This window comes from Acanthochromis polyacanthus, chromosome 15 (genome assembly GCF_021347895.1).
Source record: "Acanthochromis polyacanthus isolate Apoly-LR-REF ecotype Palm Island chromosome 15, KAUST_Apoly_ChrSc, whole genome shotgun sequence".
NCBI lineage: Eukaryota > Metazoa > Chordata > Actinopteri > Pomacentridae > Acanthochromis > Acanthochromis polyacanthus.
In genome coordinates this window covers 1879585-1892316 of record NC_067127.1, presented here as the reverse complement: position 1 = coordinate 1892316, position 12732 = coordinate 1879585, and the positions used below count along the sequence as shown (strand labels likewise).

The window sequence follows — 12732 nt, the reverse complement described above, 5'->3', positions numbered from 1 at the left end:
GGCTATTTCAAATACAGGATGACAAGCACCACTGCTTTTCTACAAGCTATCAGTGAGCTAATCTTTAATAAAATGAGCTGGACTTACCCCAATGCCCAGGAAAACATTGACAGCATTGGAGCCTGTCACATTACCAATGGATGCGTCTGCGTACTGATCCTGGATAGCAGCTACCTTACTGGCAAATGTATCTGGATGGAGAAGGAGAAGGAAGGAGAGACATTAGATGTGAGCATGCCATCAACACATTGTCCATATATCCCAAAACCACTTTAGAGGTAATCAATAAAGACCGATAACGGATAGTTTGAATCAATACAATGTGTATGCTAGATATTAAAAGCATGTGAAATCAGGGAAGCAGCCGTACTAAACTAGGCTGCTTCTTTATTAAGTCGTAGAGTGTAGTCAGTTCCTTCATTTTGATGCAGGCAGTGGTATCATAAACAGTTTTTTTCATCAAATATCCTTTTATTTTTGCTAAACGAAGTTGTCACTAGGTCGCAGTGTCATGTCTTTCCCGTTAAGTCATTTGATTTGAATGGTAAAGTGATGCAAAATAGTGCAAAGATAAGAAACCCACAAGTGTCATCCTTCTGTATAGGTGCAGGAGACTTAGCTTTTAATAACTGAATATGTACAGTAGAAACAGGAGTGGTGGTTTCATAGCGCCACGTAGCATCAGGAAGCTCTACAGTCACTGTTGTATCACTTTATTTCCAACTAAAACCCATTTCTTAAAGCATCGTCAGTTATGGTTTTTATAAATATTATTTCAATGTATTTAGCTTAGCCGCTAGCTGCTAGCCTTAGTCACTGTGACAGCTAATTTCCTAAATTTGTGCCAATGGCTTCATCATTTTAGAAAGATGTGACGGTGCTCCAGATAGAGTTAGCAATACTGAATTATTCAGGCATTTTCAGCATAACTTGGAGACTGAATATCCGTGTAAAACATTGTGATGTTTATTACGACTTCAGCAACATCTACTACCTCCCAAATACACCGTTCTGCTCTGCCGGTGCACTCATCTGTCCCTGTCTGTGAACGGCAGCTTTTAGAGCTGATTGGCTGTTACGCTATATAACTCTAGCTTAGTTGTGGATAATCTCTGCAGCATCTGTCTTGTTTTTATCATATTTTTCCCAATATACAGTACCAACATTAGGAACAGACTGGTATGCCAAATTGGCTTTTTTTTCCTTAAACTTTACAACTGTAGCTATCTTGACATGCAATTGGTGGCCATGGTCTGATAACTGAAGATACAGCACCGTCTGTTTGATAGTATGTTGTAAGACTGACTTTTCCAGAAGAATTAAAATCATGAAACTACGATCTTTTCCCACGAGCAAACATGAAGACAGATTTTGATTAAAATCCTTCCAGTTACTTAACGAATAACAAAAGGAGTAAAACTGTTGATTCTGGAGAAGATGCGGGCTTTTTATTGAGTCTCCATCTCCGAAAAGGTAAAGGCTTCTAAGGGGATGATTAGGCCTGAATAACATTCTGATTTAACGCTGCAAACACATTTACAGTCATTGTTGAACTCCTGACTTCAATCAGTAGTGAGTTACACAAGGCTGCGGTGACAGAGAAGGACGCCCTTGATAAATGCAGAACATTTATATTATTAATACAGAACACTGTACAAATCCTGTTTTCCGCATTCAGACGGGGAACCTTAAATTAGAAACCGCAATCTTTAATCCTGTTACAGTGTTCCTTCACTGGCAGTCGGCATGGGCAGGATTTGGTCCAAGATCAATAATTTACAAGGCTGAGTCTCCGTTTGTAGGGACAGACGAATCTCGCTCGGCCTGGCAGCGAATCAGCGTTGTGCTGCTTGGACCCAAAAGAAATTTCTCCTGGTTTCATGTTTGCCAAACTACGGGACGAGACTCTGCCAAATCACAACAATAGGCGCCTCGCTGAGCCAATAGCCAAATGGTCAGTTAGCACTCTTTTCTCTTGCTAATTTTCTGGACATCTTCTCTTTGTTAGCAAGTCTTCTTGCTTTAATCTTCCAGATACAGCAAGAGGAAATAAAAGCTGAGAAAAAGCAAGGAAGTGGAAGGATAAAAACGAGGAGGGAAAGCTTTCTGGAAGTGTCAGCCAAACTGGCAGCGGAAAAGAGGATGCTGGGAAGGCCGAGACAATGGGCTAATGACAGAGGAGTGAGGCAAAGAAAAATCTCCCCATCCACCCTAAGGCTTTAAGCGGCGTCCTGTACGTGTCCAAGCTCTGTTTACGTGTCTTTGTATATAGTGCACACATGTACGCTGGTTTCTGAGTGTGTTTGCGCCACCTGGATCCAATCTGACGCCACGTTTCCACCAGCTGGCGAAGGCCTGCATGTCTGAGCACCGGTTGGTCTTTGAGTGTTTCTGAGGCTGATCGAGTGGGTGGGTGCGTGGGCGCTCGCATGTTTCCGTGTGTTTGAGAAGCAGGTTCCACTCTGCAGCTCCTTCTGTGACGACGACGCCTCCCTGGAGAGCTTTCTGCCCTTTTCCTCTATCGATCTGTCAATCAACCAATCTACCTCATCCTCCTCCTCTTTCCTCTTCTCTCCTCTGCCCCTCTTTTCCCCCATTGCCTCTTAAAATGGAATGACACGTTGGGGAGTATAGACGTGCTCATGAAAACCTGGTATGTTGAGTTTTCTCTCTTGATTGAAAGTACAGTTACCGCCTCGAGAATAAAGACTAGAAAAGTGCTTTGACCTTTTAAATACAATCATCAATGTATACTGTTAGACATGCATGTTAAATTTAACGTCTAATCAGTTAATCCCTGAGCCCAAGTAAAAGTTTGTGCCGCATTTGAAGAAGTTCCTCAGGAGTGGAACAGATGGATGGAAGGATGGCAGGACAACGTGAAGATATAAAACATCTGAAAGGTGACAGTTTTTATGTTGTGAATGTAAACTTGACAAAATGTGTAATTTTACCTGTAAAAAACGTGAATTTTAGTGTAACTGTGCCATAAATACGCTGTGACATTATTCCTCCACCAAGGAACGGGAACGTTACATGACGATCGTTCGTCCATCTGTTTATCTGTTCACAACGTACTCAAAAACGGAATAACGGATTTGGATGAAATTTTCAGGGAAGGTCAGAAATGACACGAGAGCATTTTGTTTGTAGGTACATCTACATTCTACGGTGAAGTGACTTCTGCCACAAATTTTTCAAGATTCGTCAGAAACGATACGACTGAGCAGCCTTGGCGGAGTACTGTGCATTTTTTCCATAGACTTTTACCTAAATCTTATTATTTTTACAGTAAAACAGAATGTTTTCTATACATTATAAAAGTAAAAACTTCTGTACCATTCCTTGATTTAAGGTAATTCAATATATCTACTACAGCGATGTACCCTTTTAGAGTTTATAGCATGGAATGGAGCTGTTTTTGCACCATAATTTCTACATACACTCCGCATCAGAGCAGCCTCTGACCACCAAAACATCCGTTCATTGTTGAGCCCACGTGGACTTTTGTGTCAAATTTGAAGAAATTCCTTGAGCTTTTCCTGTGATATCATGGTGAGAATGGAACAAATAGATATGAGCATGTTTGGACAACTGGAAAATGTAACAGAAAAATAAACACTACATTTACTGAGCATTTCTTAATTTAAGGTGATTCAGTATATTTGCTGCACTGATATAGTCTTTGAATTTATGGTATGGAGAAAGCTTAAGAGAAAGCTTAAAGCCAAGTTAATGGAATCTTATTTAAAAATTTATTGTAAGGCAAAAATGTAAGCTTCTCTAAAATTCTTCTCTGGATTTTTGTTTTCATTTTTCTTTTCAGTGTGAAAATGTAAGTTGTGATAAGGGTAGGCGATATAAGCTGTGCTTCAGCCTATGCCTTTTCAGTCGTTGCACAACAGTAATTGTTTATTGTCAATTTGTTGTTTTGGATGCTGACTGAAACAAACTAAAACTAAAAACTAAAACTATGGAGTGTTCTTTCTTACCATACTTTCTATATACACACAGTTACTAATTATTTCATTGTTGGATCCATGGGGATGTTTGTGCCGAATCTGAAGAAATTTCCTGAAGGTGTTCAAGAAATGTGACATTCACAGAGTGACAGACGGACAGACGGACAACAGAATCCTCTGAGGACAACGAATATCCAAAGGAAGCTTGTGAGAAATCTGCTCCTTTGTTTCTGGGATACCTTGTTATGGATGAAACTGTTCACAGCAGAAAATGACATTAGGGAACAAGTTAGGGAGATAATTAAAAAATGCTACAAGTCTTCTTCTTTGGACATTAAATGTTCAAAAATATTCAGATATTTTAAGATATTTAGCTCGTCAGATGACTGTTCTCGGGTTATGTGAGCTGGTAAAGAGAAAAATCAATAAAAATTGTTTCTCATTTTACAATTTTGACGGAGAGGACTTCAATCAATATCTGTCAATATCGATTTTCTCATAATAACTACATAATAACTACTTGTGAAAGAAAATTAAGCAACAATTTCCCCAAAACAAAGCAGACATCTCCTGTCTGTGTTTTGGATTTTGACTATCTGACATTTTTCCTAACAAATGCCTTTATAGAGTTAAAAAATAGCTGTTTTTCATAATAAATGGCAACGTAGATTGAACGAATTCCCTTTTCTGTTGCATGATCCCTGACTGATTAAGTATTAATCTAGTATTTCCCTGTATGTCTTCTATCTCCTCCTCTGTAAAACCGCCACATAAAAACAGACCTGAAACCTCATACTGGGATAATAAATGCTGAATAGATGTTTAAGTGTCCACAGTACTCCTATTTTCCGTATGTAACTTGTTTATCCCACCAAACTCCATGGTGCCTTTTCTCAGCTTGAATGTGTTGATTGATTTCTGAGGCCAACATGAAATCAAACACAGTGTGCTTAAAACATAGTGTGGACTCATGAACAGACGTTTCTCCCCAATCTCCAAACCACAAACAAATCTCAGTTTCTGGAGTTCCTAATCCTCTTTTAACAGCTTCACTTCTTCACTCATTTTCCTATCTGCACTACTCCGTGTGTGTGTGTGTGTGTGTGTGTGTGTGTGTGTGTGTGTGTGTGTGTGTGTGTGTGTGTGTGTGTGTGCGTGTGTTAGCCTAGCAAACGGTGATAAACGAGGTTAATCATCATGGAACCGCAGCGCAGGATGGCTTTTATTAACTGTAATAGCCACAGAACTGGAGGTCTGGTTCTTTGTGCGAGTGTTTGTGTATGTGTGTGTGTGTGTGTGTGTGTGTGTGCGTGCAGGCCACAGGAGGCTGTGTTAATAAGGCTGAGAGCCTCCGAAAGCCTGAACCACTTTGTTTCCTTTCGGCAGCTCTGCACATCTGTGTGTGTTTCGAGCAACCACGTGCGTGTTTTATCCCGCAAATGCAACTCTTTGTGAGTGTGTATCTTTCTGTGTGTGTACATATCACTTGTGCACATGTAAAGTATGTGTGTATGGGTGTAAAATAGTATGTAACGCATCGCTTGTATCCCCGAGCTCCATAAATGGGAGGAGAGAGTCCACCTGAGCCTGACATGACAAATGGGCTGATGCTAATAACACATGGTGGTCACAGAAGTAGTGTGTGTGTGTGTGTGTGTGTGTGTGTGTGTGTGTGTGTGTGTGTGTGTGTGTGTGTGCGCGCTAAGTCTCTCAAGCTTTATTGCATTGCAGGTATGTGAGTGTCTGACTCTGTATACATTTGCACAGTTGCAGGTATTTATGTGTGTGCAGCTTATTCATCTCACATTCTAGCATGTCTGTGTGTGTGTCTCTCTGTGTGTGTGTGTGTGTGTGTGTGTGTGTGTGTGTGTGTCCGTTTGAGACAACTGGGGCGAAAGTTAAAACATATTTATCCAGCTGTTGCAGGTGGACATTCTTCATGTTTAGAGGATGATCCATGGAGCTGTCTGCAGACTGCCCTGCTTCGTCTAACAGGCTCCCACCTTAAAAAAAAATGATGTAGAGACTGGAAACTGCCGGCTCGGTCCTGGTAAGTCGCACACTCTAATGTTTTGTTGGACCACCTTTAGCTTTGAGAATGGCACTCACTTGCTAAATTTCTGCAACGCCACAGCATTTATTTCTGTCCAGAGATGCATTAATTTTCTACTAAGATCTTATATTGATGAAGGGAGAGTCGGACAAAGTCTTCTCCAGAACATCCTAGAGGTTCTCAGTGGGGCTGAGGTCTGGACTCTGTGGAGGACAATCCATCTCATGCTCCCTGATCCACTCATTCTCAATGTGACCCCATGAATCCTGGCACCATTATCTTGGAACGTGAAGAAAACCTCCAGTGATGGAAAGACCTGGTCATTCAGTATCTTCAGGCATCAGCTGACCTCATTCTTTGGGAACATAACGTTGCTGAACCTGATCAACTCCAGATCATAACCCTAACCCCTACTAGCCATGATGAGGGCATCACTTCATCCACCTCTCTTCTTACCCTGATGATTGCTTACATTCATTACATAGACCGTATATAAGAGATGAATCTAGGAACTGTGATGTCACCCATGGTTTGAAGACTACCGTTTGGAAGCTGTCTTGGTCTTTTCAAACTGGACATAGCGAATGATGTTTGTATCTGACTGGAAAACATGTGGACAGTGATTTGTTAGTTGCCTGTCAATGATAAGGTAGCCCCGCCCTAAAACACACCCTGCTTTGTCATCTATTTCACTCTAAATGGGGCCATAATTTACAAAATTAACCTCATCCTATGTTGAAAGAGCCTTGAAAATAAGAACTGAGACCATAAATCCAGTATGAAATTGTTTACTGAAGTAGAAAATCTAATAAAAAGTGGGGTCATTTTCTTCTACAATTCGATTTAATCAGACTTTTTGTGGAAACCCGAGTAGTGGCCTCCTGCTGGTTCTTAGAAAGAATGCAGGTTTTACTTTTCAGATTCTGAGGTTTGATCCATTTTTGTTGGCCGGTAGCGTTGAAACATGTAGTGGTCTTACTAGTTTGATGTTATTTCTCAGTGGTGTTGAGGTAACAGCAAGTTTTCTGAATCTAAAACCTTTTTAATCATGAAACTCTTTTGTGGATCAAGTAATGCGTTACACAAGTTATATTTTTTGGAACGTTTCTGAAACGACCAGTACAGGGGAGCTTTCATTGTTGTCTGAAAATAAACCTAAAGATGGGTAGGTAACGCAGCCTTTAGTGCAGTCTTCAAACAGAAGCAAATGCAGAAATGCTTTAAACCTCTGTTCTTTTCAACGGCCAGCAGGGGGCGATTCCTGCGGTTGCAAGAAGAAGTCTGACTGAATAGAAGTCTATGAGAAAATGATCCTACTTCTCATTTGATTTGTTACCCAAGTAAACACTTTCCTAACAGGTTCATGGCCTCAATTGCTAGTCTCAAGCCTGCTTCAATACACTGTGATGCTCATTTAGTAAATTATAGTCCTGCAGAGAGAAAATTAGATGATAAAGCATGGGATGCTTTCAGGTGTGGGGACCTTGCAATGGACAAGTTGCTATCATATTGCAATGGATAGCGTCCTCAAGTCCATTCGCTTTTGAAAGACCAAGATAACAATAGCTAAATGCCAAAGTTGAGAGTTCGAAATGGCAGTCAACAAACCAACATCAGTCAGTACAACCATGCTTTATGTACAGTTTATGCTTGTATCTACAGACACGCTTTTCACTTCCTGTTTTTTCTAACTCTGTCACAACTTTTCAAATCGTAACTTAATTCCCTCGTTTATCATCGATCACTGATTTGTTTGATTGTTGTTCAAAAGAGCACCGACTGTAATGAGCCGTTTTTGAAACAGTCATTAAAGCGGGGACGCACTTTGTAAAGCTGTCTGCTTTATTCTGCAGAAAATGCACTGGAGAAAAGAAATGAGACGCATAAGGCTCCTCGAAATGAAGCAAAGAGCTGAAAATGTCAACATACTCTCCCTGAAGGGGGATCGTTGATGAACATAAATCTACTCCTAAATTGGAGACTTTGGGATATTATAAGTTCATAATGACCTTAAGAAGCTACACACGTGGACAAAATTGTTGGTACCCCTCAGTTAAAGAAGGAAAAACCCACAATTCTCACTGAAATCACTTGAAACTCACAAAAGTAACAATAAATAAAAATTTATTGAAAATTAAATAATCAAAATCAGCCATCACTTTTTAATTGTTGATTAACATAATTATTTAAAAAAAACAAACTAATGAAATAGGGCTGGACAAAAATGATGGTACCCATAACTTAATATTTTGTTGCACAACCTTTTGAGGCAATCACTGCAATTAAACGATTTCTGTATTTGTCAATGAGCGTTCTGCAGCTGTCAACAGGTATTTTGGCCCACTCCTCATGAGCAAACAGCTCCAGTTGTCTCAGGTTTGATGGGTGTCTTCTCCAAATGGCATGTTTCAGCTCCTTCCACATATGTTCAATGGGATTCAGATCTGGGCTCATAGAAGGCCACTTTAGAATAGTCCAACGCTTTTCTCTCAGCCATTCTTGGGTGTTTTTGGCTGTGTGTTTTGGATCGTTGTCCTGTTGGAAGACCCATGACCTGCGACTGAGACCAAGCTTTCTGACACTAGGCAGCACATTTCTCTCCAGAATGCCTTGATAGTCTTCAGATTTCATCGTACCTTGCACACTTTCAAGACACCCTTTGCCAGATGCAGCAAAGCAGCCCCAAAACATTACTGAGCCTCCTCCATGTTTCACCGTAGGGACAGTGTTCTTTTCTTCGTATGCTTGGTTTTTGAGTCTATGAACATAGAGTTGATGTGCCTTACCAAAAAGCTCCAGTTTGGTCTCATCTGTCCAAAGGACATTCTCCCAGAAGCTTTGTGGCTTGTCAACATGCATTTTTGCAAATTCCAGTCTGGCTTTTTTATGAGTTTTTTTCAGCAGTGGTGTCCTCCTTGGTCGTCTCCCATGAAGTCCACTTTGGCTCAAACAACGACGAATGGTGCGATCTGACACTGATGTACCTTGGCCTTGGAGTTCACCTTTAATTTCTTTGGAGGTTGCTCTGGGCTCTTTGGATACAATTCCAACGATCCGTCTCTTCAATTTGTCATCAATTTTCCTCTTGCGGCCACGTCCAGGGAGGTTGGCTACTGTCCCGTGGGTCTTGAACTTCTGAATAATATGAGCCACTGTTGTCACAGGAACTTCAAGCTGTTTAGAGATGGTCTTATAGCCTTTACCTTTAAGATGTTTGTCTATCATTTTTTTTCGGATGTCCTGGGACAATTCTCTCCTTCGCTTTCTGTTGTCCATGTTCAGTGTGGTACACACCTTTTCACCAAACAGCAGGGTGACTACTTGTCTCCCTTTAAATAGGCAGACTGACTGATTATGAGTTTGGAAACACCTGTGATGTCAATTAAATGACACACCTGAGTTAATCATGTCACTCTGGTCAAATAGTTTTCAATCTTTTATAGAGGTACCATCATTTTTGTCCAGGCCTGTTTCATTAGTTTGTTTTTTTAAATAATTATGTTAATCAACAATTCAAAAGTAATGGCTGTTTTTGATTATTTAATTTTCAATAAATTTTTATTTATTGTTACTTTTGTGAGTTTCAAGTGATTTCAGTGAGAATTGTGGGTTTTTCTTTCTTTAACTGAGGGGTACCAACAATTTTGTCCACGTGTGTAAATGCCAAAAGCAGAGAAAGAGAAAGTTTGGATTAAAGATGGTGGGAAGTTGAATTGTGGTGACATCTACAATAATTTACACAACTTCAGAGGTAGATTAGTCTCTGAGCATACACACCTGGTACAGAAGTTCCCAACGCGACAAATACGACCGCTGTGACGGAGTCTTTCAGGCCCACAGTGCAGCCGAAGTGAGAAGCCAGGTCCCCTGTAATAACAGAATAGGAATCATTACCTTCACTGTGCTTACCAACACCGTCTACTAAATCAGATGTTATGAAGAAACTTTCTAAAACACTAAATCTTTTTATTAGCAGATGTGTCTGATGAAGTTCAACCCTCTGAAGCCCAAAACTCACCAGTGGGTTGGAAAGTTATGCTAGGTTTACCTTCTGTATCACTTTGTAGACCGTTTATCTCAGCCAGAAACTGCAGAGGAATCTGTGCAATATCAGTATTTTGTACCAACGAAGAAATCTGTGTAATGTGTCTTCGGTCAGTACTGTCTATTGTTGGAAGAATTTATGCAATATGATTGTTTTTCACCATTTAATATGTTCAATATTTTCCACATCTGTATGCATCGGCTCAGTATCAGTACAATACTTCCGTTTATTTCTTCTTTAGTTGTATTTTTCTACTGATGTCGTCTACTTGTTTGAACTCTCACCTCTGCTGATGTAACCCTGCAAATTTCCCTTCTGCAAGATTACTGAAGGCTTATCTTATCTAATCTCATCTTATCTCAAGAACTGTTTCAAATTTCCCTTGAACCTCAAACTACTCCGTTCTGATGTGCCCTTTGGGTCTGAAAATCTAACCAAATGTAAGCTTAAAATCACGACTTTTTATCAAAATCCCTATGATTTACATGTCTTATTTAAAAGGTCCATCAAAATACATCATTTGCCGTAAAGAAATTCCGTGAAAACAAAAGAAACGTGAAAACAACCATGACACCATACTAAGAAAAGAGCTCTGTCTTTTTATCCTTTTCCTGATTTATAGCATTATAACTGAAACGGGGTGTATATATATATATATATATATATATATATATATATATATATATATATATATATATATATATGTCTGTCTTTCTAAATGTCCAGATATCTATATATAGTCTTTATTTTTCTGTAGTTATTTTATTATTCTCTTTTCCTTGTTCCTAGAGTGACACCAACAGCCGAAAGCAAATTCCTCAAAGCTGATTCTGATCAGTTTTCGTTGCTTCCATCCGTGGTTGTGCTGTTTCTAGACAGGTTCAGGACTTTATATTGCCGAGACAAATGAACCCACAGTGAGTGAAATCAAAAGAGGTGCAGAAACCGTATGGGGTTGAGCGGGTTAAAAAAAGAATCTAATCGTTAGAGTCTACTGTCGAAGCAAAAGTCTCACCGATGATGGCGGTCAGCAGTCCAATCATGCAGATGGAGACGACGAAGCAGGCCCAGCCGTTCCAGTACTCTGTGGGCGGGACGAAGGCGAACAGAACCTTCCAGAAGACGGTGAGGAAGTGCATGACGTAGTCGAAACACGACGGCAGCTTCTCCTCGCCGCACTCCTCGTCGTCGTCGTCTTCGCCTGGAAGAAAATGAACGACAGAGAAAGAGTTGAAGTAAGGTGAGAAGAGCATGAAAAAAGCTCATCCAGTTCTTTAGACCAGCGGTGGCTAAGGTTCTGTGCATCACGGACCGGCTTCCAGCAAGACAATATTCTATGCACCGGTCATCACGCACATAACAAATAATTGGGACTTTTTTGGTCAAAACATGTGTCATAAAAGAATAAAATTTGTTTTTTTGCTTCTGTTTTAGAAACAAGTCTTTCCCTCTTTTCAAAAAAGCTCTCTGGAGACATTTGTTCTTTATTAATTTTGACAGGTAAAGGAAAACTGACAAGTGTGGGAAACAAGCAGACAGAAGAGACAGGAAGATGATCTAGTCATTTTTCAAAATAAAACACCCTTCAGACTCCTGAGGAAACAAAATGAAAACAAAGCGTTTTTATTCTTTTTGGGGATCGCTGCGTTAGCAAAAACAATGACTAAGCACAAATGACTGAAATAATTAACGGACTTCCTCACTGCACAGAAAGAAGGGGTTGGAAATTTGAGTCTATAGTGACAGAAACGCAACAGAACATTATCAAAAAATACTCAACTTGACATATAAATTCTGTGTGTGTTGGTTTGTCATCAGTATCAGAGTCTAATCATACCTCAGCACGTGGACTACAGAAAACCGTGTGCTGCTGCTGTCCTTTTATCTGCACGTGTGTGTTTCTTTAAGAATGAGGGAAAAGCCGAAACACGCTCACGCTCTATTAGCAGTCGATTCGCTCTCTGTTGTTCTGCTCCATTTCTAAAGGACTAATGAATAAACGAGACGACCTGCTGCTTCTGTGAAACACGCTGATGGGGTGAATGCCAGAGAACGCTGCGATTTCTCATCGATTTCACTCGTGTCATTCACTCATTGCACACCGCTAACATCCAGAGAGCTGGTGGGGCATCGAAAAACTCCAAACAAGCAAACAAAACCATCACCAGTTTAGCTTAGCAGCAGCTGGACGTCATACTAAAGAGTCAGGGAGCACAAACTTTAAATAATTTGACATCAATTTCTTGAAAAAAAAACACTTGGAAAACTTCATTTCATTCGTTTCATTTTAAATTTCCTGACTTAATAGTTGGCTTTCTGGATGGCATTTAACATCTCAGTAAAAAAAAATGTAATATTCTCCATATTTTATACTATTACATTTGCCAGAAGACTGTAGCTTCAGGTACTATAATCATATAGTAACAAAGAGGAGCCACAGTTTATTTTACATTACTTTACAACTGACATTTTTTATTTCTTTCCGCTCTACTTGTCTCTTCTCTACTGCATGCATACACTGCCTGCAGTTCAGTCGATCGTATTGAAGTCATCGGTGGCTTCACAGTTGTGCGGAGGAGGGCAGAATTTAATGCTTGATTTTGGGGATTTTTAGGGAGACAGCTGCACATTACTGATGAGTACTTCAGGGACCGACAGACAGTTGACAATCT

General features: G+C 40.1%; 1 protein-coding gene across 4 annotated transcripts in view; it reads right to left on the bottom strand.

The window, feature by feature from the left end:
* slc8a1b (solute carrier family 8 member 1b) overlaps window positions 1-12732 on the bottom strand; it is a 194156-nt gene that overhangs the window by 7438 nt on the left and 173986 nt on the right. For all 4 annotated transcript variants that reach the window (XM_051959842.1, XM_051959840.1, XM_051959843.1 and 1 more), the window contains exons 8-10: window positions 11076-11261; window positions 9793-9882; window positions 88-191 (exon numbers count right to left, since the gene is read on the bottom strand). In XM_051959842.1, coding sequence (XP_051815802.1) covers window positions 88-191; window positions 9793-9882; window positions 11076-11261 — 380 coding nt within the window. The remainder of the gene's footprint in view (window positions 1-87; window positions 192-9792; window positions 9883-11075; window positions 11262-12732) is intronic.